This window comes from Furipterus horrens, unplaced genomic scaffold (genome assembly GCF_987537825.1).
Source record: "Furipterus horrens unplaced genomic scaffold, mFurHor1.1.pri manual_scaffold_10, whole genome shotgun sequence".
NCBI lineage: Eukaryota > Metazoa > Chordata > Mammalia > Chiroptera > Furipteridae > Furipterus > Furipterus horrens.
In genome coordinates, this window is record NW_028327180.1 from 34915653 (window position 1) to 34942599 (window position 26947).

General features: G+C 39.8%; 1 protein-coding gene across 1 annotated transcript in view; it reads left to right on the plus strand.

Annotated features, from left to right (window-relative positions):
* Positions 1-26947, plus strand: part of KIF13B (kinesin family member 13B) — a 172005-nt gene that overhangs the window by 122076 nt on the left and 22982 nt on the right. The window contains exons 27-37 of the mRNA XM_090289006.1: positions 520-619; positions 1162-1288; positions 2052-2107; positions 3851-3975; positions 5086-5262; positions 7914-8006; positions 11981-12133; positions 12916-12993; positions 14268-14321; positions 23279-23390; positions 26592-26725. Coding sequence (XP_090145132.1) covers positions 520-619; positions 1162-1288; positions 2052-2107; positions 3851-3975; positions 5086-5262; positions 7914-8006; positions 11981-12133; positions 12916-12993; positions 14268-14321; positions 23279-23390; positions 26592-26725 — 1209 coding nt within the window. The remainder of the gene's footprint in view (positions 1-519; positions 620-1161; positions 1289-2051; positions 2108-3850; positions 3976-5085; positions 5263-7913; positions 8007-11980; positions 12134-12915; positions 12994-14267; positions 14322-23278; positions 23391-26591; positions 26726-26947) is intronic.

Genomic DNA, 26947 nt, shown 5'->3' on the forward strand with positions numbered 1-26947 from the left:
TGGTAGGGTTGTTTGGCTGTTGATAATGTCCCCTGTTCCTTCCCTCCCCCAGACAAAAAACAAGGGAAAGAAGCATTTACATGTTGTTTGTAGAGAGTAATGGAACATGCTGAAGGTTGTAGTGAAGGGCAGTGAGGAATTGTTATGATGGTTCTAAGGAATATTAATACGAAGATTATTGAATAGTATTTGTGATTTTTATCCAGCATAAGGACCTTGTAGAAGGTCTTGGTTGCAAGTGCTTGGAGTTCTACCCATTGAGCCAATAGAAAAACGAAAACTGGTTCTGCACATCAGAGAACGGCCTTTCAGAAAGTCTTACTCTAGAACAATAATGCTTTAATTTCTGAAAGTTTCTGTTTTGAATAATGGTTGGGATCAACTAATGGTGATAATACAGACATTAGTAATAACACTTAACGTTTTCAGAGTGCATTAGAGTAACATAAAATACAGCATCAGTTTCAGATATATTGTCTGCACATGATATTTACTATCATTTCCCTTGTTTTCTTCCAGGATCGGGATTTAGAGAGACTACGTAGAAAATGGCTAAATGCGTTAACAAAACGTCAGGAGTATTTAGATCAACAACTGCAAAAGCTTGTCAGTAAACATGGTAGGAAAAACCAGTTAAATATTTCCCTTGCCCCCACATCAGGGCATACTTAATCCCCATTTGCAGCCACATGAATTAAAAGTAGATGAACACATCAATTATGGGGATGGGCAGAGCATAAGAATGTTGTTTATGTCATATCCTTTCACAAGAACATTCATCTGATTGTAATGATGTCTTTGCATAGGTCTCCCCCAACCCCCACAAAGAAAGAAAAACTATAGTACACAAAGTAAATATTGTCCCTCAAAAATAACATTTCTTGATTTATTGTCCAAAAGCACTTGAATCCTCTGACTTTAGAGGAAATCATTCATGTGCTCTTCCATGAACTGAGGATGGCCTCTGTAAGAGCACACTGACCTCTCTAGCTTACAGTTTTTTTATCATAAAATTTTTTATCGTGAATTAAGGAAGTCATATGTTTCTAGTGAACCCCCATCAACCAATAATTGAAATGGAAAATCCTGTTGATACACAGGACAAAAGTAAGTAGCAATTGAGATAACCTTATCGGATCCTCAATCCTGATGATGTTCTAGATAAAACAGAGGATGATGCTGACCGTGAAGCTCAACTCCTTGAGATGAGGTTGACCCTAACTGAGGAAAGGAACGCAGTCATGGTCCCCTCTGCCGGCAGTGGGATCCCAGGGGCCCCAGCGGAATGGTATGAATGCCGCCATGTGTCCCCTACAGTTCTAAACAAGCCCACTGCTTTCCGTATGAATTTTGCCTGCGCTTTAATTAATGGAAGGCTCATTATAGCATATGGGAAAAAAGTTGTTTGAATTAGAGGAAGTGTTAAATTACATATTTTCATGAGATGGAATAACGATGGCTTAAAACTTTTATTAAATATTATTGTTATTGGCTCAAATAATTAAGATTTCTGAGAATCTAAATCAATATTTAGTATGAGTGCACTTAGCATTTAAAAAAATAGTTAATATCTTAATTACTTGGGTCATTCCTTTAAAAGACTATTCAGTCATCATAAAATTGCATCTCTAGGAGTTTTTGGTTTGGGTGCTCTCTAAAACTGTACTGTCAGCAAGTTTCTGTGCCACTTTATAGAAATTAAAAATAGTAAATTAAGCCATATGGGACCCTTAAGTATATCATTTTATAAGAAAGTAACTTTAAACAAGAGAGCTTCATTTATCAACAGGTCTATGGTCTGTCTTAGAAGACTGAGTTCCTGTTTCAGAGCATGTGATAATGACACACGAGAGCACTGGTGAAGAGAAGCAGCGCTTAGAGTCAGTCAGCTCTGTGGCCTCTCTGATGTGAAATTATAGCAAAGTCAATAGCAAAGTTGTGATTGGCCTGGCCTGGCACAGCTCTGACTTCGTATTAAGCCTGTGTCACGAAGTACATGCTGCCAAGACAGTCTGCTTTATTTAAGATGAGATTTGTTCATTATGTTTTAGGACCCCGGTTCCTGGGATGGAAACACACATTCCTGTTATATTCCTTGACCTAAATGGTAAGTCAGGAGGTGCTTTCTGAAGGCTTAGCGCTGATGAATTAGTGTCCATGTAACAGATTCTAATGAAGTATGCATTTAGGCCATTCTTTAAGCCTAAGGTGAGGGTTCAGTGTATGTGTGCCAGAGGACTCTGATACTTAGGCAAGAGTGAATTTTCTGTAAAAACAGTATTTTGTAACAGTAAGAGTTATGTTTCATCATGATGTGTTGTTACATTTCATCCTACAACCCTTATTGCTGTGCGCATGCTTTGTTCTTTCATCAGTTTAGAAAGTGAAGTGTAGGTTTCCTGCACTTAAAATTTCTTCTTCTTTCATTCTTAGGAAAAACTCTCTTTAAAGGACTAATAACTAGTGATTGCTTGTTGAGCCTGTTTTATTTTATCTGGTGTTTTCTTAGCATTACCTAATAAATTGCTCACTTTTTCTGTGGAGTTTTTATGTCATTCATTCCTATACTGCCTTTTTTAAAAAAAGATTTTATTTTTTTTAGAGAGAGGGAAAGGAAGGGAGAAGGAGAGGGTAAGGAACATCAACGTGCGAGAGAAGCAGGGATCGGCTACCTCTAGCGTACCCCCAACCAGGGACCTGGCCTGCAACCCAGGCACGTACCCTGACTGGGAACCGAACCGGTGACCTTTCAGCTTGTGGGACGATGCCCAGCCCACTGAGCCACACCAATCGGGGCTGCCTGTTTTTTAATGTGTTATTTTTTCTGACATTTTCCTGTCATGTAAAATATATTACATATATTCTGTCTGAGGAGGGAAAATAATGCAAAGGTAGATTATATTAAAGAGTAAGAATAAGTTCAAAGTCAGCAGTTGAATTCCTAAAATGTGTGCAGAAGAACTATGTATTAAAGTGAACTATCCTAAGTGGGCAGCATTAAATGTCCTTAGGGTTTTTTTTTACCTAGCTAGGAGTGAGTTATGATATCTGAGGTTTTTAGCATCTTGTACCCCTTAGCTTATTTAGACACATGGAAGGTCCACTTCTACTGTCTGTCCACTTGGTGGGACTTCAATGTATTGCAGCAGCACTCTCTCCTACCTTGTTCTCTTGAGGCTTGAAGTCTGAGGGTGACTCTGTCCTAGTCTTATATTGGGTTCCTGGGTAGGTGAGGTGTGGTGTGGTGTGTATGTGTGAGAGAGGGGAAAAGACTAAATCCAGAGAAGACCTGTTAATATGGCTATTCCTAGACATGATTGGGACCATGGTCAGCCTTCTGTCCATTCTCAGTCTGCCTAAGTCCACATACTAAAAAAAGATACAAGCCTGTGATGGATAGGGAGGTGGGAGAGCACAGGGCAGCTCTCCAGGTTCTAGTTCACATAGCCAATTGATTCTTTTGTTGAACTTAACTGTCAGATAATTGGAATCACTCTCACTTCTCCTTTCTTCAGTGCACTAAAAGATAGGGAATTTGGGTTCTTATCTTATCATTAACATTTATTGACTGACCTTGAGTAACCCCTTGAGTATTTTGGCTTCAGTTGCCTCTTTCATGGAGAGTAAGGCTTAAAGGTAGGAGATTGGATAAGATAATTTCTTGAGGCACTTTCCATCGCTAAGATCTGTGGACTGTTGAATGGTCATCATCTGTGTTATGTAAGATTTTAGCGGCGAAGGAATGAAAATTGAGGCAGAAGAATTTTAGTACTAAGCACTTTGAAATTTAACTGGTAGGGGTTATCCTTTAAAATGATCTTTGTACTTAATGGAACTTCTTTGATTTTAGCTGATGATTTCAGCTCTCAGGATAATCTTGATGACCCAGAAGCCAGTGGATGGGATGCTACCCTCACTGGGGAAGAAGAGGATGAGTTCTTTGAATTGCAGATTGTAAAACAGCATGATGGAGAGGTAAATAAAACAACTTGGGAGGGCTGGATGAAAAGTAGTTTCTTTGATCTTTCCATGAGCCTTTTGAAACAGTCAGCAAGGTCGTCATTACAATGCTTACATTTCTGAAGAAATGTAAATGAAAACTTTTCATTACGACTTACAGAAAGAATAGACTGACTTCCAGAAGAAATGCATCATCAGATTATGCTCACTGGCCATTAGGTCCTCTCCTGGTAAAGGCTCTCAGGGTGCATAGTTCAGGTCAGCCGTGGGCCACTCCCTCGGGGATGCTACTGAAGTGAAGAGGCAAAATGACACCATGCTTGGGGTTTCCTTTGAAATTCTTCTGTAAAGACTTTTTGAAAAGGAAAAAAAAGATCAATGAAGCCAGTGTGGCAAAATCCTAATGTTTGAATCTGAGTGATGCATGTACAGTAGGGGCTCATTTTAAAATTTAGAGTGTATTGGAAAATTTATAAACTCTCTTAAGGAAGGAAAGCTGATATGATACTTTGAAGGAGACATCACATGCCTAAGAGGCAAAACCTGAGTCTGACGGTGCGGAAACGGTCAGACAAATCCAGCTGGGGAGCACTCTGTCAAACGGAGGCCTGCGCCCCTCTTTAGTGAGTCAGCGTAATACATGATAAGGAAAGACCGGAGAACCATTTCAGGTTCAAGTAGACTAAAGGGACAATGACAGCTAAATGTAGTTCGTGATCCTGGATTGGAACAATTGAAAAATTTGAGTTTGGACTCTGTTACAATATAGAATAGTATTATATTGATGTTACATTTCCTGAATATGATAATGGTCCTATGGTTAAGTCAGCGGATGCCCTTGCTGTTAGACTATACTTGCTGAAGTATTTAGGGATGTAGAGTTATATGTCTGTAACTTACTCTAAAGCAATTCAGCAAATAATAATGTGTGTGTGTTGTGAGAAGCAGGAAAGGAAAAGTGGCAAATGTTAACAGTTGATGAATCTAGATGAAAGAAATAAGGACTTTATTGTACTGAATTTGCAAATTTGTTTTTTATGTTTGAGCATAAACATAGCACTTCAGCCCAAGCTTTTTGTTTTGAGGAGGAGATGGAAAAGTATATTCGTTCTGTCTTCTCTGCAGGTGAAAGCAGAAGCCTCCTGGGACTCCGCAGTGCACAACTGTCCTCAGCTCAGTAAAGGCACACCCGCGGATGAGCGAGTGTTTCTGATTGTGCGGGTGACGGTCCAGCTCAGCCACCCGGCTGACATGCAGCTGGTATTACGCAAACGAATCTGCGTCAACGTTCATGGCCGGCAGGTGAGTCGGAATCCTAGGTGAAGAGATGGCTTTGAACCACTTGTCGAGCGTGGGGCAGGGCCGTGGAATGATTGCTGTGGCCCCTGTCCCCACGGGCTCTGTGGAACATCGAGCTGTTCTTTTCGAGGGAGCCGTTCCTGGCCTGTAACTAACCATGCTTGCTTCAGTTCCAGAACGGGCCGTCCTGGCTTCCTCCTAGACAGCGTTCACTTGTTACACCGAATCTCTCTTACTGCGCGTTCACACGGTACAGCCATGTGGGGCCGTCACAGCCCTGTCAGGGAGAACTTCACGACCTTTGTTCTTGACTTTTCATCTGGGTCCTACAAGATGAGAAGGTTCACTACAGTTAGCTTTTGTGCTTCTTACCCTTTGCTTTCCGTACCTTTCTTTTCTTTCAGTCATCCACTAATTTGCTGATTCTTAAATTTAGAAAGCGTACTGTCAAGCTTTGGGGCAAAAGAAGTAGCCTCTGTCCGTAAAGAGCCAGTGCCCATTGGCATGTGCAGACGTGGGAACAGGCGGCTGCTCTGCTGTGCTAGGGCCACGATGCAGGTGCTTGCCTTGTGCGGGGAGAGCGCAGGTGCAGGAGGAGGTTCAGACTGAGGGAGTCAGGGGCACCTTCAGAGAGAAGAGGAGCATGTGAATGCTCTCTTACAGACAAGGAAGCAGCTGTTGGCTGGTCCATGGAGAGGAGGAAATGCCTGTGAGGGGCCATGAGGATGGGCAGGGCATGGCAGGGTGTGCTTCAGTGGGCCGGGCTCTGACTGTTTCTGCCCTGGCAGCCAGACTGCGAAGGGCCTTGTGCCATATGAAGGGGGTTAGTAGAACATTTCTAGGTGGATATAAACTAATTCTGTCATTGGTTTTGCCAATATAGGATTTGGGAGGTTAATTTTAGGGATTCTTCTTAACTGTCTATGCACACTCTTTGGAGGCCTTCTCAATACACTGACTAAAACCAGGACAGATGAAAGTAAGTCTTTTCATTTAAAAGAGCACAGTCATGGTCGATGGAGCCCTAGATATAATCTCCATCCCTAAAAATTAATCTTTAGTTCTAAATGTCACACGGATATCAATCTTAGAAATGAAGACTGATGGTAATGCTGTTAAAATTGCAGCTCCTTAGCTGGGCGATCCAACATCAATATAACCCGGGTCATCAGGTTACCACAGATGTATATGGTGTGTCTCCGCTCACTCTTTTCTTGGTCTCCCTTTTCTCAGAAGGCTTTAAGGGATTGAAAAAGACACTCTGTTCCTGGGGAGCATTTTAAAGAGTTATTTGCCGCTTCAGAACTAGAGATTCTGATTGCCAGGCACTGAGGCTGACCTTGTACCAGCCCCACAGAATTTTTAACAGAAAGGGTGCATCGTGCTGTCCCCAAATTTTTCTGGTTTTTTTTTGTTTTGTTTTTATTCTTTTCATTTTCTGTGGTAAGGACAAGGACTTGCTACATTTCCCCCCTCATTGAAATGATTTGATAATATCAAGTTGATACTGAATGAAATGATAGTCTTTTAGGGCATGGCAGTTTTCCTTTCAGTTTCAGATATTTAATTTCTTACAGCAAGAACAGGGACTTCCTTAGGCCCTTAATTCATGCAAGGCAGCCTCAGTAATTCCGCAGACATAGAAAGCAGGGTGGGAAGATTACGGCAGCACCCACACTTCCCCCAGCACCCACTACTGCACTCCAGCCGGTGGGGCTGGCAGTGGCTCAGCATGGCCGGGCTGGCGTCGAGAGTGAAGGGATGAATGAAGTAAACGGTCTCTGTGTAGTCAAAGAGGCTAAAATCTTCTTAAAAATTAACTGGAGATTACTAAATAGGACAGAAATTATTCAGTAGGTTTGTAAAAATATGTATTTCTAAGACCAAGCAGCTTGACTCTTCTTTTTTCTTCAGAGGTTTTCACATATTTCCTGCTTCCCTTTTGCATGAGGGAAAAGGTTCAGTGTCAGTTTAATATTCTCTCTTCTTATCTTTATTCACCAATTGTATTCTGCCCTCATCCCTGCTCTCTTCAACCTCTGCAGGATGTTCAGTCTTAGCAGCATCTTCAAATGAGTCATCTATGCATTAATTCAACAGTTCAATTCTTAACTGTGCAAGGAGCGCAGTCAGCATAAACAATGACCATGCACTCTTAAATCATTCTTCATAACGATCCTGCTTTGGTCAAGAATTTAATGCCTGAACTTGTCAATATTCATGGTACAAGATGTCCGTCGTGCTGCAGAAAAAAAAAGTGTAAGAGTCACCAGTTCTTGCTTGCATCTTAGTTAGAAGGTCATTTTATTGTGTAGAAGTCAACAGCCTGATTTCTGTAGCCTTTAAGCAGGGTTGGACCAGAGACCCGGTGTCAGTTTCCAGAGGTGTTAGGGTCTGTTCTTCCCTTATATTGGGCATAGGACCTGTCACCCATTGTGCACATGTAGATACACAGGTATCTGAAGTTGGTTTTGTGCGTTAAGACTAAGTTGAGAAATCTGTTTTTAGTGATTTGGATTTCAACTTGCATATATTAGAAATATGCTGTGTTTCTTTTTGGCTGGAGTGAATGTAATATCCTTTATGCTTTTTCTCTATTAATGTAAACTCAGTTTTTGAGGTGGGAAACCATATCTTTTATTTTGTTTTTCTAGGGTTTTGCTCAGAGTCTCCTAAAAAAGATGTCTCACCGAAGTTCTATTCCTGGCTGTGGAGTGACTTTTGAAATTGTCTCCAATATTCCAGAGGTGAAGGATCATATGAAATTTGTATTGACTAAAAATAAACCTGTAAAAAGAGCTAACTCCCTGTAAAGTCACCTACCCAAGAAATATGTACTAAATGGAAATGTATATTTAGAGAAATGCAACAGATTTTTAGAGGAATTTCCTAATCTTAACTTGACTCAGTAAAATGTATTGTGGCTTTAAAGGTTCTGGTTTTAGTACTTTGTTAAAGAAGAACATAGTTTTGAAAAGTAAATCAACACCTTTTCACTCATAAAAAGTAAAGAGTAATAAAAGGTACAAACTTCCAGTTATAAAACAAAGTCATGGAGATGTAATGTACAGCCTAGAGAAAATAGCTAATAATATCATAATAACTTTGTATGGTGGCAGATTGTTACCAGACTTATTGTGATGATCACATTGTAAGGTATTTAAGTGTCAGATTGCTATGTTGAACACCTAAAACTAATATAATATTGTATGTCAACTATACTTTAATAAATAATACATTTTTAAAAAGATAAAAGATAATATTGTAACCCTCGAAGGGAGGTTATGTAATGTAGCAGAGAGATTTAGGGCTTCATTTTGGAGTCAAACCAAAATCATGTTTCTTTGATCTACAGTAGTCCCTTGCTATATCGCAGTTCACTTATCGCAGGATTTAAAAAAATATTATATTTAATTATTTATCGTGGATTTTTCACTATATCACAGATTTTGAGGTACTATATACATAGGTTAAAGTTAACGTAGGTATAAGAGTGTAGAATAAATGTAAGGTTCCTACTTCGCGGGGGGATCTGGAATGTAATACCCGCAATAAGTGAGGGAATACTGTATTAGTGAAGTGAACTTGGGTAGGTTATTCTGAGCCTACATTTCTTCATTTATTAGGTGAGGTTAATGATACCTTCCAAATAGGGTTGTGTAAGGATTAAACGAAAACACATACAAATTGTTTTGGACAATCCAAGCTATAAATTGTAATTGCTGTTATTATTATAGTAAATATTATTATTTTATTATTATTATTATTTCTCTTATGAACTAAGTGAGATGTTCACAGGAATTAACAAATGGGGCTTATAATATCCCTGACAGAAGCTTATTGGAGGATGCGGTTTATACATGCCTCCTAGTATTTAATCCCTGATTGAGACAGGTTCACGCGCCTGGGTGCTGGCTGCACTAGTGCTGAAGGCCAGAGAGGAGAGCAGTCCCTGCTGCACCCACTGCCAGAGTGCCGTGGAATGAGGGGTTGACCCTGGGGGTGAACACGCCCTCCAGGCCACACCGCCCCCTCCAGTCCCCTTCTCCTTATTTGGGGGTTTGGTGTTTGTTCATTGATTCTGTTGAGTATGTGGACAATATATCTTTTAATGCAGAGATCAGTTTTTGGAAGAGGAAAAAGATTCCACAGTGTTTGGGCGTTATTTTAGATTTCTTGTATTGCCAAACACTGTCATATAGTAACTTGTTTTTTCCTGGATATTCAAAGTGTTAGACTTACACAGTAAATATTAACTGTTAAACTATTTAATTTGGAGCCTGCTGAACAAATATTAAGTCTGTTTTCAGAGTTAGACTACCTGCAAAATCTTGGGTCTGTAATAGATTTCTCTTTGTATACTTATGTGTTTAACTAGAGACTTGCCGTTTATTCTATGTATCTGAATGTTTTTTATGTTTTTCCAGTTGTTTCAGATCTTAACTATATAAATGGTCTGAATGCACTTGAGAAAGAGTGACAGCTGTAGTGAACCGTCTTCCCTTTTTCCTTCTCCCTCTTCCTCTTTGCCCCACTCACTTCTCCCCTCCCATCTGTAGTTTCCTCACCCGCTTTGAAAGGGCTTTTCTTCTCCAGGTCGTGTGGTTTCAGAGGGAAGCAGTGGGGGAATCAGCTGAAAGATAAACGCACAACCCCATGTGATTGGGCTCCCTGTTAATATTTAGCTCAATATCTCAGTTGGCAAGCTTTATTTTCACCTTACCAAATCCTGATGATAAAGAGAAAGGAAAAGTGAGGCTTAAAGCTTGCAGTGTAAGGACTATACTTAGTTTATTTTTTGTTAAGAAGCTCAGCTTTGTCATGAAAAAGCCCTGAAAGTTCCTTTTATCTTCCATATTACAGAAGTTATGAGGGCCTGGAGGCAAGAAGTGGTCATAGGCCAGAGGGCAACAGGAAACATCTTCACATCTTTCTTTTTAATTAGCGACTGCAATGCTTTCATTGCTGGTGGGAGTATAAAATGATACCCCACGACCCAGTAATTCCACGTCCAAGTCCTTGCCCGAGAGAAACGAAAGCGTGTGTCCATACAGACTTGCGTAGGATTGTTCACAGCAGCTGAATTCAAAGTAGCCTGAAACTGGAAACACCCCAAACAGCCATCAACAGATGAATGGAGAAGTAAACTGTGGTATCTCCATACTGTGGAAGCTATACAGAGAAAGGAACTGTATGAATGAGTCTCAGAATCATTACGCTGAGTGAAAGAAGCTAGACACAAAAGAGTATGATTTTCCTTGAAATTCTAAAACAGATGAAACTCTTAATATCTGTGGTCAAAGAAATTATCTTGCCTTGAGGAAGGCCAGGGATTGACTGTGAAGCTCATGAATGAACTTCATGAGGCAAATGAAATGTTTTATATCCTGATAGGCATGTGGGTAACATGGAGATAGATGCATTTTATAAATCTCAACTTTCCTGTTTCTTAGAAAATCAATATAATGTCTGCTGCCTTCAGACACCAAAAAGTATTGTGTTGAGAGGTTTAAAAAATATTTTAAAATGTACTATATCAGAAGTCAGGAGACCAAAGTTCTAGTCTTGCCTCTTTTGCTAATTATGTGGCCTTCCTCTTTCCTCACCTACAAAGTGAAGATGATTTCTTCTTTTCGGGGTTATTAAAAGACTCAGGTGCATTACCATAGGAGTCAAAAAGTTTTGCCATCTTCCAAATTCTTCCTTATTTTATCTGTTCTAATGCTCATTCAAAATTTTCAAAATATTTTTGAAGTTAGAATGTGTCTTATAATTGATGATATCTTAAAATTCATTACCAGAACTTTTTTTTTTCTCCTTAGAGGTATATAAATGATGTTTTTTTCTTAAAAGTTGATGGCATCTTAGGATGAAATGGCATATGGATATATATTTTATAGTTTTTGACATTATTACAACAAATCTACAAGTAAATAAAATATCTGATTTTCCCTGAGCAGAATAATTTGTTATGACATAAGTTTGCTTGAAATAATTAAATGCATTAATAAAACCTCTCTGACTTGTGACTACCCCATTTATATGCATGGCCCTTCTGTGTCAGAGGGGCAGGGTTAGGCTCTACCGGAAAGCACAGTGAGAGTTTGCCGGATACTTCTCCCCTTGGGCGGCTCTGCCACTCCAGTGTTGAGGATCGAGACCAGTTGTAGAAGCTGGCATGTCTTGAATATATAGTCTGTAGTAGGCTGCTTAGTGCAAGTGCGAACCCCAGCCCTTCTTTCCACTCTTATTCTCCATATCCACGTCTGCTCCAGCTGCGGTGGTTTGGATCCCACTCTTATCTAGCTGTCACCCCAGCTCCCTGTTCTTCTCTCTTGCCCCGCAAGATAATTTCTAAAATATTGCGCTGGTTGTATTTCCAGCTCACCCACCAGATCCTTTCTAACCAGTAATGTTTTTGTTTGCAATGGAAATAAAATAGAGAACAATTTTGTTGAGAATATGCTGTTTCAGCCACGCTGTTTAACTTAGCCTTTCAAGGCAATGTAACCACCATTTATACCATGATTTCTGCGGGAAAATGCATTTTGAGCTCCAGAAACTGACTTTAAAATGGAACTTTGGAATGCATCCCATTTGTCAGTTCAGTACTCTCTGTGTGTGTGTGTGTGTGTGTGTGTGTTTGCATAGATCAAGAAGCTTTTACAATGTTTTCTTCTGCAATGTACTTAATTTTAATATACAACTTTCCGTTCTCCAGGATGCCCAGGGAGTAGAGGAGCGAGAAGCATTAGCAAGAATGGCAGCTAATGTTGAAAACACGGCTTCTGCTGACTCAGAGGCTTATATTGAAAAGTACCTCAGAAGCGTGCTGGCTGTGGAGAACCTTCTCACTTTAGACCGTCTCCGCCAGGTCAGCGGGGGGCTGGGAGCCGTGCTGTTCGCCTGGCCCGCGTCTGCGCCTGGCACTCTGCACTTCTGTTTCATGTAAACTTTTGACGCATCTACTTCAGTGGAGCATATTAATTTAGCTTAACCTTGCCGGTTTAGTCTTTGGAAATGTGAAAGCTACATTTGGAAAGTTGCTTTTAACTAGACACGAAATGGTGTCTAGTTGCCTTGAAGTAATGGGAGAAAATATTTAACTCTTGCTGGCGAAAGAATTATTTTTAAAATTCCTCCATACAGGGAAAAAGTGTTGCTGAAGAAATATGCAGTAATGAGGCACAGTGGGCCCTTCTTTGCTTAGCTGGCCATGCCTGCTGTAGCATCAGAGCGGTTTCTAGAAGGAAAAACAGAAATGCCATCAATAAACCTAACCCTTAGGGAAACCCTAAACCTCATTTTACATAGCAATATTGAGACTTTTTTTTTTAAACCAAACATACTAATGAAAAATAAAAGTGAGGGATCTGATTTTCAGTCTTTCCCCTGGGACTGACTTCTGCCAGCTCCGGGGGGCCGTCCGTAGATGAAGAAGCTAGATGAATGATCTAGCTAACCTATCGGCTATATAACTAACTTTGAGTATTCCACAGTGATTGTGATCGGGTCATTAGTCCTGTGAATTTACAGCCATCATTTACAGGACTAGGACTGTGTATCTGTTGAAGGTAGCTCAGAGCTTGCTTTTGATAGTATTGCTTTGGTGGGGTGTCTCTAATACGCAGTTTTCCTCTGTGTTCCAACTGACAGGAAGTTGCCGTGAAGGAGCAGTTGACAGGCAAAGGGAAGCTGAGTAGGAGGAGTATTAGCTCTCCTAGTGTGAACAGAGTGAGTACATGGAGACCCCATTCTGTGCTCCGCTTGTGAGCTCCTTCGTCTTCTCTTTCCTTGAGTAGCTCTTCACCACCCTTTAACTCTGATCTCAGATACCATTTCCTCTTCTGTACTGAGGGAAGTGCCTCTGTTCTCTTCCCTGCAGCATCTGTGCGTCGCTCTGTCACTGTCCTTACCGGCGTTAGGGGGAAAGCACACCTGTGAAGTACCTCTCTCTAGCTTCTCGTTTATCTTTCTGTCACCAGTGCCTAGCACAGTGACTCCATGGTCGGTGTTTGTTGAACCACAACAAGACCAGCCAAGTGCCTAGGGCAGCCCATTTGAATTCTCTGGGCTTAACTTAATTATTTTTAAATTGAGGAGCAGTCTGGGCTAGGTTACAAACTCAATTACTTACAGGGTAGTATAAATGAGTAAGATAAGTTAGGTTTGTTTTAAGTTTGTTGCTGTTTTTTAAAACATAAACATTTAATTTATGTGCATATTAAGCAGACACATAATTCTTCACAAAGAAATACACTGTGGCCCTGTGATTTATCCCTCCTTTTCTTACTTTTGATAAAAATAGGGATATGAGGACCACTATACCTTTGTCTGAGCCTTACACCAAGGAAAACCTCAGTACAAGCATGGTGATCAGGAAGAGCTGACCCTTACCGTTAGCGTTGAGAGACAGTAGTGGTGGGTGGCCCCTGAGTGACTGGATGGCATCACTGATGCTCTCCAACTGAAAGATGGGGAACATTCCCGGAGACTAAGAAATATCACTGTAATTCAATATTAATATCTTCAGAAAAGGATATATTAAAGTGTATAGATATATGCAGAGATTTGGTATTTAGAATCCTGTGGTTTAAAATAAATAGTTTATATACATTTGCTATGAATACCCAGGAAATGGCCTCCTAAGATCCAGGATCAGGTAAGATAACCAATGACCGGGCATCTTTTAAATGGAAGGGGATAAACACATGAAGTTCCTCTCATTTAGGCCTAGTTGGTTGTTGCCTCAGTGGACACTGGATATTATGATCTCACATAAGCCCGCATCTTAAAGTTGCTGATAACCAACTCAGCTAAAAAAGCATGTGCCTCCCAGTGTTCTGCAGGCCACGAGTCTAAGCTGGCAGCAGCAGTGTGACAGCCCCTGTGCTGCTGCCCTCCTGGAGCAGTCTGTTGATTGGGTTTTCCGAATCTTGTTTTCCCAGGACTGTAGACTTGTGTACTTTTACACGCAAAGGACTAACTGCCCTTTATTTCTCCTTCAGTTGTCTGGCAGCCGACAAGATCTCATTCCATCCTTCAGTCTAGGCAGCAACAAGGTAAGCGCTGGTCACTGCTTCCCGTCCGTCTCAGGCCTGTTTCCCAGGGGTCACACACTTGCTGTGCAGCCCAGAAACCCTCCTGCCCTTTTGTACGTGTGAAATCAGAGTTCATTTCTTCTCATCTGACAGTTAGAATACAAGTTCATAGGCCATCTTGTTACTCTAATTTATAGGGGTTAAATGTGTTAGTAAGTTCATGTTTCTGTTTAAAATACTCTTCCCGTTTGCCTCAGAAAAGGAACTTCAAATCAGATTTTTAATAGCAAAATATTGATATAACGATTGCAAGTGTATGAGGGATAGGAAAAAAATACCTAAAAGCTAGTCTTTTTTTGTTAGAAGAAAGAAAAATGAGGGAACAGAAATTCTGTTAACTGGAATATATTTACTTATTAATATAGCTTTCCCCAACTTAGTAAAGTTTTAAGCATAGATAAGTCATTATTATTTACCTAAAGGGACCTCTTGAAATTGTCATAAATGTCACATGTTATGGTTTTTCTGTCTGATATTTTTGGAGGGGCCTGGTTAGGTGTTGGTACTCTCAAATGTGGGTAATATGCTCTGTATTGATATCTTAATCAGTGAGGAGGTTAAAAGTGAATGGTGTTATATAAAATAGTCTGATATCAGACAGTCATTTCAAAATATAATTTATAAAAAAAAGAAAAAATTATTTTACCAATTTTGTAGGTAACATTTAAATGTTTGCTTTGGAATAGTCAGCATTCCTATATTATGCTATATTACAAACTTTTCAGACATAATTGTTCAAAGGATGGATATAGAATGAATATAAAAATTAATATGTATGTGTAAAATCTGTTAAACTAGATGGGGAAATTTTTTTAAAGTTTCTTGAAAATTGTGGCCAAAATTTGGTCATCTTTTCTATTTCCCTTTAGTTTCCTTATATGTAAGTGAAGAAGATAACAGTATCTACTTGAAAGAAAATCACTGTGCTTCATTTACACCCGATAAATAGAATAAAGGAACATAGATGCTGTAATAGGAGCATGACTAAGTAGTGTAGGGACCCAGGGGAGGGAGTCCGGGATCAAGAGAGGCTGCAGAGAGGAGATAACGCCTATAAGCTTCCTGCCAAAAAGATGATAAGGTCCACTCGAGGCAGGGAAGGACTTGGAGCAACAGCGGGAACGCTGCACAGAGGGATGAAAAAGCTCCCTGTGTTGACGACAGCACGTGCAGTGCGAGTCAAGCAGAGGGCGTGGGGTGGGGCAGAGCCCAGAGAGAGGGGGCCTTATTTTAGAAGTTCTGACGTTAGGTACCAAGGAGGAATGGGGGAGTTGGGGAGCCCCTGAAGCAGTAACAGGGCAGTAAAATGCTTACATTTGAATTGGAAAGGCGTTTTTTTAACAACAGTTCACCTAAACCCCACTTGTGTCCCTGGTTATGATCCGTACAATTACATTAGAATAACGTATGCAGTACAAACATATGCAGTTATCAATGCAAAGGTGTGCGAAACATCTTAATTGGAGGGTGGGGAGGTAAGGTAAAGGAGGAGATTCAGCAGTGGGGAGGGGAAGGAGGAGAGAGTGAAGATAAACAGGAGATAGAATCTCCAGAGCTCTGTGGGCATGAAGAATGATGTTGAGCAAGGTAGGAGACTAGGGTGGCATCTAGGTTTCTGGGTGACAGTATACAGAGATGAACTGTGGGAGGGACAGGCTGGGGGTGGTGGTGATTTAGTTCTGTTTTTGGCAGTAAGGTATCTGCCAGTTCAGGCATCTGGAAGCCTGGGGTGAAGACAGATTTGGGAGCCCAGGGCACAGTTGAAATAGTGGGAGGGATTCTCACAAAGGTGGAGCTGTGAGGGCAAGTGCAGGGCAGCAGCTGGCCAGAGCGAGGGGAAGGAGTCCTCCCGGAGGAAAGAAGAGCCGGGAGGGAGGGTGGCTTGGGAACTGGGGGAGAAGGGTTTTAAGAAGAACTCCTTCCAGATTCTTGAGAGACCATAAAATGACTGGAAAGACTGCTTTAATGGGACACTTAAGAGTTTATTGGAGACCTTTCTCAGGGCAACTTCTGTAAGGATTGAGAAGTTAGCTGGACATGTAGCTAAATAAGTAAATACAACACAACGTGTATTTTTGTTACTGTACCAGGACTTGACGTATTTGAGGCATCTTGACTTCTTACCTGGGGAGCCTGACTGCCTTCCTCTCTGGCTTTCCTCGCGCTGTTGTGCCGGCACAGTGGTGGGGATGTGGCTGCCTCCACTCTGTTGGAATGTGTGTTTTAAGTTGTCGTACACTTCAGAAACGTTACATACCCCTTTCCTTCCCAGTTTGCAACCTTTCTCAAAATTTGGCTTCTCTCGCCCCTCCCCAAGCGTTTCAGCCCCACCTCTGACAAACATTGAGAGTGTTGTCACAGGAAACAAATTTAGTAATGACAGCTTGCCATTAGTAACTTTGTCCCAGTTCAGCATGGGCCTCTCGTTTTGTCTCCTTTTGAACTCTTGGCAGCTGTGAGCCCTGAGAGGTTATCTGGTATAACTGGGCTTTAGTCAGCATCTTGTCACCGTCCCAGGAGTGTCACTTCACTTCTAGCTTGTTTCTACATCTGCAGGTTAAATGAACGTTCCCATAAAATTAGAGACCTTTTGCTTTTGTCTAGGGCAAAGGCAGAGGAAAACTGTTCTAAGACAGCTTTTTATGGGTGGACCTGTTTAATAAATAAGGAAATTCATGTGATAAAGGATTGTAACTGTGATGTTAGCAAACGAAGTGAAAAGAAAGCAAAGCCACGAAGCTTTGATTCCAGGCTCACTTCATCAGGGAGGACAGAGTGGCCCCCTCATTTTCAGATGAGGGGCCCTCAGCAGTTTCATCAGCCAAAGCAGAGAGTCTTAATTACAAGATTTTTAGGGGGAATAATATTCTTAAAATTATATTTCCTTACTAGTGAGAAAAGGACCTCTCCCCACCCCACCAATAGCAGCAAGGAACATAGGTCTCCCTGTGGCCTTTTAAATGAAACAATGAACAACATCTTCAGCTATGGCATTGCCTTGAATTCAAAGTTTGTTATTAACGCTACCAGTAATAGAGTTTCTCAGGACTGGGCAGTGTTTAAGCTAATTGACATACAAATTATCCAAATCCTGTTAAATCCCTTTCCTCAGCAGCAGTGCTTATATACAGGTGAAATGACCTGTATACAAGGGCGTCCACTGTAACTGTTTTTAATTGCAGATTCGAAACAAACTAAATGTCCCTTGGTTTAGTCTGATTAAATTCATTTTATCTGTTCCTGGGTGTGCACACACATGCACAGATAACTAAATGGGGTGCTACGCAGCTGTAAACATAATTAGGAACCCCTCTAGGGGTGAATATGGAAATTTGGTGTACAAACTCAGTCTATCACCAGGATAGACTAAGTGATTAAAAATGACGTGCAGGATGTAGTATGCTGCCAATTGTGTTATTAAAGGAGGGGACAAGAGGGAAGCGTGTGTGACTGTTTATAGGTTTGCTTATATATACATAAGAAACCATATGAGGCTGTAGGAAAAACTAATAGCACTTCTCATCTGCCTGGGGAGAAGATGGAAATATGAGGGGACTGAGCAGGTGGGGTAGAGGTAGGTGACTTCTCACTGTATGCCTTTTTATGTTATTTGGTTTGGGATCTTGTGAACAAATTCCCTCTTTAAAAGTGAAATAAATTAAAATTAGGAATTTCGTCTCTACCTTTTAAGTTGTTAAAAGTTGTTGTTCTCTTGTATAGAGTGGTTTTAGAAGGCCTCTAGTTGGTTTAACCGTAACAGTTTGTGCACAAAATCCTAAAGGAAAGATTACTGAAGAAATTGCTCTGGAAAATCTCCAAGACTCCTGTTGTTATTTTTCTTTTCTTTTGGGAACTTCCTGTAGTCTTCAGTTTTCAGAGATCCAGGTAGGTTTTCCTAATGAGTGGGATATCCCCCTACCTAAAACTTGTCACTCTTGCCTTTACCTTGGGATTAAGAATGCATTTTTAAAAGCAATTTTTGTAAGATGACTATATTTGACACTACACCACTAATTTTTTTTTGTTGTTGTTATTACCCTTTTGTAAAAAATAACCTTGATTGTCAGTATGTAAGATTCCTTTCAAATGTTCCTTGTTAATTGGGTCTAAGACTGTAAAAGTACCTGGGAAAGGGACCAGGAGTTAAGGCATCGTACTGAATTTAGAAGTCTCTGGAATGGGAGGTGTTGGAGTTTGTTCGTATTAAGCAAATAGTACAACAAATATTTGAGAACTTGTAAAATGTTCCTAAGTATGGGACAGGGAAGAGGAGTGAAAAAAATGGCAAAAGTGCTTTGAATATTCTTTCGACATCACAATACTTTGCTCAGCTGGACCATCTTGGGTTCTTTTGCACGAAAGTAGTTAATATTCAAGAGAGTTGAGTCAGAAATATAATTTTACCCTGGACTTGATGATGCTTAAAACACTAGAAAATTTGTTTTGAAATCATTGAAAATTATAGTTACATCAGTTACATCTCTCTTGCAAACTTACATACCCTTTTCTCCGGGTTCTTTGTTTACACTGATCTGTGTGTCTGTCTACCCCTGCTCTTGATATAGGCCCTCAGAACCCTACAGTAAGAACTTGATGTGCCGTGTCTTCCCTGTGTGGTACCGGAGCATTCAGGTTAGCTGAAATAATGTGTCACAGAGTAGGTTCAGGTCTCCCTTTCTCTCCTAATTTTCAGTTTTAATATCATGACCAAGGTTAATCATTTAGAAGCAAAGTGACCCTAAAAGGTGTGGCAGGGTGGGGGACAGAAACAAAGACTTTGAGGGCCTTTGGGGAGGTGAGAGGAAGTAGTGGGAGTACTGAAAACAGTCTCAGTTTGGCCTATAACACTTTGAATCCAGCCAGTCATATTTTGCATTTCCTTATTTATTGATGCTTGACACATATTAAAATTGCAATTGTTTCACTGAGCTCCATCAAAATTTAATTTTATTAACCACTTCTAACTTTTAAATTCACCTTAGAGCCTAAAAGAAATCACTCTTAAATAAGCTTTTCAATTAAAAACATAAAAATGTCCCTAATTGCAGTCATGTTGCTATTACTGGTTATCTCATCATGATTGTTAAGGCAATTTTTTTTATAGATCAAATGAAAACTTAGAAAACTTTTAAAGAAGATTTTATTTATTTTTATTTTTAGAGAGAGGGGAAAGGAGGGTGAAGGACTGAGAGAGAAACATCAGTGTGCAAAAGAAACATCAATCAGTGCCTCTCTCCTGCCCCCAACTAGGGACCTGGCCCACAACCCAGGCATGTGCCCTGATTGGGAATTGAACCAGCAACTTTTTGGTCTGCAGGCTGGCACTCAGTCCACTGAGCCACACCAGCCAGGGAAGCAGCAAATGTTTCATGACCCATCTCCCAAGATGGGCCCATGTTTAGGTGCAGAGTTAATTTCAGCAGATTATTTTTTCATCTAAAAATTGGCTGTGCATTGAAATCTTTTGCAATGCATGGAACGCTGCCAACATTAAAATATTGGTATTTCTAAAGCCATTTTAGATGGAATTATATTTTTTAATAAGTTGGTAAGATAGTGTATTTGTCATCTTCTGATTGTGTGTTTTTTTTTAGTAATTTATTTGTTTGATTTGTTTATTTATTTATGTTTAGAGAGAGGGGAAAGGAGAAAGAGAGGAAAAGAAACATCACTGTGTGGTTGCCTCTCACTCGCGCCCCCAACTGGGGACCTGACGTTCAACCTAATCATGTGCCCTGACTGGGAATCGAACCAGTGACACTTGGTTCGTAGTCCGACGCTCAATCTGCTGAGCCACAGCAAACAGGGCTTGATTGTGTTTTTTGATTCAATTAAAAGCAGCCAGAAATTAAATGAGTATCTGGTTAACAGAACTGAATTGTGTGTTTTGGAAACATTACCTTCCTGAAAACGGCCGTTAGTTCATTGGTAAAGGCTTATGCCAAATGTACGTGCTTCTTTAGTTGCATTAGAAGCCACCTTTGGATCTGGAATGTCATTTCTCTTTATTTATGTCTGTGTCATTTTTCCAATGAAAAACAGACCTCTTTATAGAAAACCCTTAGAATCTGTCAGAAGAGCCATAATAAGGAAATTGAGAGTGTACAGGGGACCAGACCACATTCTCAAGTCAGCTAAGAGACTCCCGTGTATTTCCCTGTTCAGTTTTGCCTTTAAGCATAGTGCTTGCTACAAATAACAGCTGTCCTCAAGAGGGTTTTATTTCCTGAATTCAGCCTGGTAGCACAAAGAATCTCTAAAACGCGTGAAGCTAGTGTAGGGATTCAAACTGAAGCCAGAGTTTTTCTCTCTTGTCTCCTCATCTAGGCTGATTCTGAAGTTTGATGGACAGGCAGAATGTTAGAAACAGATCACAGATTTATCTTTTTAGAGTCAAGGTGGTGGGGTGTAGATTACTGTGGTAGAAGTTAAAAAACAAAAACAAAAACAACCACCACCAAACTTTTACTTTGCAAATTGAGCTCATAAGAGAGCAGAATGGTCCAGTGGTCCATTGTCTAGCCAAGTGCTTTTTATTCGTCATCCTGAGTTCATCTCCCTCTAAAGTGCCTTTAACTGGGATGCTTCCAGCTCCATCCCTCCACCCACAACCCCAGCATTTCAGCAGGGCATATACAACTTATTGGAAAGACACAAATTGCCTTACCCCCGGGGGGCAGTTGTATAGCTAGACCCTGAACCATGGGTTTCATTTTTGGCAAGAGAATGGGACACGTACTGCAGGAGAAACAGAATGGAGTGATGATGTCAGTGGAGGGTCTCCCGGAAATCTGCCGGTGTCTGTTGTCCGAGAGGAGGGAGGAGGGCTGTACCCAGTTCATCATCCAGATTTGTTCCCTCGGAAGCAGAGCTCCTTCTGTCCCAGAGTGATTTGAGATGCTCTGTGTCCTTGTGTTTGGTTGGCGAGACGTGGAAACAGTTAGCATCCGAGATTGCTCAAGGTTACAATGACAGTTAAGGTAGATGGATGAAGTGAAATGCGTCTCCGTTTTTCATTATCCGATAGGGCTAGCAATATGGCTAAGGCGGTATTAATTAAGGTACTGTGTGCATCTTTCAAATGTTCTCACTTGAGACATTTGAACGTATGAGACAGTAAGAGCTATTGCTTTCACTCTGACTTGGTGGCAGCATTGTGTATGGGAATGCCAATGCGGAAAAATTACTTGGGAAACTAGCAGGGCCCCCAGAGCACTTGGGGAAGAGGTGACACCTACGTCATTTGTCATTGGACCATTATACACCAAACAGCCAAGGTGCTGACTCCAAATCAGCTACTTAGTTTTCCTAAGGGACAGCGTACCACTCTGTCAACTGCCAAAGAAGGCCAAAAAATCTAAAATATGAAAATAAATTTATTCTCAAATTAAGTAAGTTGTCTTCAAAACAATCCTGTGTGCGCTTAAAACGGTAAACAAAGCATGAGGCTTCTTTCCTCTGCAAAGCTCCAGAGTGCTGACCTTAGTGTTCAGCCACCTGACTGTCGTGTCCTGGAATACGCAGAGCTGTAGCTTCCTGGGCAGATAATTAAATTTAAATGCAAAAAACAGTAATGAAACATTAACGTATGTAAATCAGTGTGTGATTCATAGTAACCCAACTGCTCCTGCCATGAAGTATTTCAGAAGTCATGGCTTCCCGAATGGTCCCTTCGTGCGTGTTCTGTTTCCTTGCTTCCTAATGCTAAACACCATACCGTTTTTAAAAATATTAGTGCTGAGAGAGTTCCTAAGGAAAAGTGTTCTCTAAGGTAAACAGAATCCAGATCGCTTAGGGCTTATTGATTTTATGATCAGTACTCAGGTTGCTGCAAAAAGCAGATAGGTTTCCAATACATGTCTGAAACCTAAGAGGTCTTTCCACCTCAGTCCATCTTCAGGAGCAGTGAAGAACCAGCTTTGCAGGCGATTACTAATGAAAACTCAAGTAATCGTTAGGGTCGCTCAAATACTAGCCTAAATTAATATAAAATATCATTATTTAACTCTAGTGAAAGAGAAGTTGGAGTGATATCAGAGGGTCAAAGGGAACTTAAAGCATTTAAAAGATTTGCATCTCATCTCCATTAAGTACTGGTTTTTGTACCTGTAATATTTGGTTGGGGTTGACTTTTTTCCTGGATGGGACTGATATTAAAATTCTTTGATGGTATCACCATTTTTATGGCTCACCACAAGTATTAGAGTGGTAAATTAATACCTTGCCTGGTGGGCATTGTTCTGATATTATGCAACAAAATCTCTTCAATGGGAATTTCTAAAATAAGTTGAGAGTATAATAAAACTTGTTAATTCAGAGCCTTCTGTTATTGGGAACTTGTGATTACTTGATTTGGGCTTAACTGGAACTTAACTTTAATGCCTACTTAAAATGAGAAGCATGGTGATGCACCATTCTAGAGTTTTTACTTCCGTGAATGATATGTGAATGGGTGGAAAGAGACATCCCTGGAAAAGAGAGACACCTACCACCACTAGAATTGTTGCTGAGTTTCAGTTGAAAGTCTGCAGTGAAAAAGGGTATCCTGAGGCAGAAGAGCAGGAGGCAGAACATAAGGGAGGATTTCATAAGCAATGTGTCAACATATCCATATTTTGTGGGAAGCAACATGATGTGGTTGGAAGAATGTTACGATGGTGCTGAGGAAACTCTATGGTACACTGGAGGGAAATCCAAATGTGAGGAGTCACTGTTATTAGGGAAACCAATACTCTAAAGGAGATGCAAAGTACAAGAGGAAAGATACTTATGATGTAATCAAATTGATCATGTCCTGTCAAGGGAATAAAGATTTGGTAAAGTGTAACAGTTATTTTCTTAAATATCTTCAGATCTTTTTTTGTTGTTGTTGTTAAATGATTAATTTGAATCAAAATTACTGATTTTGATCTTAATAGGGCCGGTGGGAAAGTCAACAGGATGTTTCACAAATTGCAGTTTCCAGAGGAGCAGCTCCAGTTGCCCCATCCCTCCCAGATTGTCCCCAGAACAACCATTCTCCTGATCCAGGCAAGTTTTATTTTCATTTGTGAATCACTGTCATGAAATTTGAACAGCTTTCAGAAATAGTTTAGATCAGGGTTTCCTACCAGGTAGCCACTGTCCTTTTAGTTCATGCACATCTGGGTTTTTCTTTTTGTCTTAACATGTTGAATTACATGAAGGTGTTTGTTTTTATCCTCATTTTTTTGTTTGTTTGTTTATTTTATTTTTAGAGAGAGGGGAAAGGAGAAAGAGAGGGAGAGAAACATCACTATGTGGTTGCCTCTCACTCGTGCCCCCAACTGGGGACCCGACGTGCAACCTAGTCATGTGCCCTGACTGGGAATCAAACACTTGGCTCGCAGGCCGACGCTCAATCCACTGAGCCACAGCAGCCAGGGCTTTCTTCTTTTTTTTTTAATTGTCATTCTATTACAGTTGTCCCACTTTTTCCCCCATTACTCTCCCCCGCCCGGCCCACCTCCCCGCTCTCTCACAGTCAATCCCCACCCTGTTGTCCATGTCCATGGGCCATTCATACTAATTCCTTGACTAGACACTTCCCCTTCTTACCCCCTTATCTCCCTCCCCCTTTCCACTCTAGTCCCTGTCAGTCTGTTCGTTATTTCCATGCCTCTGGTTCTATTTTGCTTGTTTATTTGTTTTGTTCATTAGGTCCCTGTATTAGGGAAGATCGTATGGTATTTTTCTTTCACCACCTGGCTTATTTCACTATACATTGAGTTTTGAATGTCAAATTCGTCTCACATTCCTGTGATAAATGTCCCTTGGTCATGATGTGTTATCCTTTATATTTGCTTGATTCCTTTTGCTAACATTTTAAGGACTTTTGTGTATATGTTCTACAGTGAATGTCTGCCATTACGTTTCTCATAATAATAATGTCTTTGTTAGCTTTAGGTATCATGATTGCGTTGGCCTCATAAAATGACGTGGGAAATATTTTCTTAGCATGTTTTTTCCTGAAAGAATCTTTGTAAGCTTGGCGTTACTCCTTCCCTGAACATTTGACAGGATTCACCAATGATACTATCTGGGCCTGAAATATTCTCTGTGGGGAGATTTGAAATTATGACTTCAGTTTCTTTAACATAGGATGGTTTAACTTTCTCTTATTTCCTTCTGAGTCCATTTTCATAAGTTACATTTTTCAAGGATTTTTCTGTTTCATCTAAATTATTAAATTTATGTTAATAAATGTTATAGTGTTCCCTTATTGCCCTTTAAAATTTATAAGATCTGCTGTGATTTTTTAAAATTTCCTATAGATAATTTTTGTTTTCTTTTTGTTTTTCTTGAATACTTTGTGACAGGTTTATCACTTTTCTTAGTCTTCTCGCAGAAATAACATTTGGTTTTATTTTCTGTTTCATTGATTTCTGTAATTTCTTCATTTCAAAAATTTCGGCATGCTGTGCTTTCATTATCATTATATTCAAAATATTTTCTGATTTTTCTCTTGATTTATTTTTTGAGCCATGGATTATTGAGCATGTTCATTTATTTTCATATATCAGGGGGGATCTTATTGATTTCTTAGTTAATTTCATTATAATTAGAGAATAAACTCATTAATATTTCAGTGTTTTGAAATTTTTTGAGACTATAGTCTCTTGTGAAAATTCTATTTGTACTTGAAAAGAATGTCTATTCTGTTTCAGGGCATCATGTTCTGGAGATAGAAATTAGGTCAAAGTGGTTGATAATCTCAAATCTCCATCCTTATTGATTTTTTTTCTATTTATTCTATCAGTCATTAATGGAAGGTATTGAATCTCCAAATATGATTGTGAAAATTGTCTGTTTTTTCTCTTTAATTATATCAGTTTTTGCATCATTCAGTCAGAATCTCTATTATTAGGTATATACTCATTAAGGACTGTTATTTTTCCCTGAAAAAGTGATATTTCTCATTATGAAATGTCCCTTTATATCTCTGGTAACAGATACTTTGAAATACGTCTTGCTTGATATTAATACAGCCACATTAACATTCTTTTGCTTGTTGTTTGCACGGTGTATTTTTTTCTCAGTTTTTAAAGTGTTAGCCTGTATTTGTCTTTAAATTAGAAGTGATTGTTTTGTAGAGAATATATAATAAGGGCTAGCTTTTGTTTTAAATATGCTCTGACGATTTCTGCCTTTTAAATGGCATGTTTAGTTATTTTACATCTAATATTATTATTATATCTGCCATATTACTATTGGTTTCTGTTTGGCCTTTCTATTTTCACTGTGACTTCCTTTTAGCCTTCTTTTTGTTTAATTGAAAAATGTATTTTAGACAATCATAATACTCCTAACCACTAAGGTGTACACCTGAAACTTATACAAAATAATATTGACTGTAAACTATACTTGAAAAATTTTAAAAAAGAAAGAAACCCAGTGGGGAAGGATGGAGCTTTGTACAGGATCTCATAGCTATAAATAAAAGTTATTCCCAGGAAAAGGAAAGTAAAGAAAAGTATTTTATAATGTTTGACTTTATTTCCTCTTGGCTTTTGGTATGCCTATGTTTGTTTACATATGAGGGTACAGTGTTTTATCATTTATGACTTGAATTAAACATTCCTAAAAATGTAGTTTTATTTACTAAGGGGAAATAAATCTTATAGGCAGTTATCTGCACATTTGATCCCAGCCTTTGGTAATTAAGAGCAGGTAAGAACATGGCTGGTTCAGGGCCTCTGTTCCTCTTTTGTAAAAACAATTTAAACACTACTCTCTTTCTCAAACGTCAGTTTCATTATTTTCATGCAGTAAATAACATGAAAAATTAAAGCTGAGTAAGACATGGTCCCTGACATCAAAGAGTTTAATGTCTAAATGGAGTGCTACATTTGTGTGTATCATTAGCTATGTGATTTAAAAATGAAAAATTCCCTTTTATTGTAGGGCAGAAGTTAGTACTTGAACTAGTTAGTGACAATGTCTGGGGTTGGATTATCCTTTGCATACTAACAAGAACACCAGAGACTAGAAAATTTGGAAGTACCCCAATTGCTACTATTTGACTGGAAAAGAAAATCTCAATGTGTTTGAGGGTAACTATAATAATACTGGTTTTTTAATATTAATTTTTAAAAGATGCCTTCTTTGATTTATATTGTTAGAATTGCTTACAATGATATTTATCAAATTTACCACAAACAAAGTGTCTAATGGCTTTTGCCTTATCTTTTTTCCTTCCAATGTTTTTGACAGGGGTTAGTAGCCTGGCAGCCTCCTACTTGAATCCAGTAAAGTCCTTTGTGCCGCAGATGCCAAAGCTCCTGAAGTCTCTCTTCCCCGTTCGCGATGAGAAGAGGGGCAAACAGCCGTCTCCCCTGGCACATCAGGTAAAGCACCAAGACAGCAGCATCATGCTGGCAGAACGGTGCTCTGGATTGCACTGAAGCTGGAGAGAGCGTGATGGCTACCATGGGGGCGTTAGAACCGGGCTTTTAGACCCGGTAAAGGCTTGTGATAATTTCTCTTCCTCTCTCTGCAGAGATAACAGAGCTGTTTAAACTTATTGACACTCTCAATCCTTTTTGCTTTTACAAAATGCCAAGTAGACT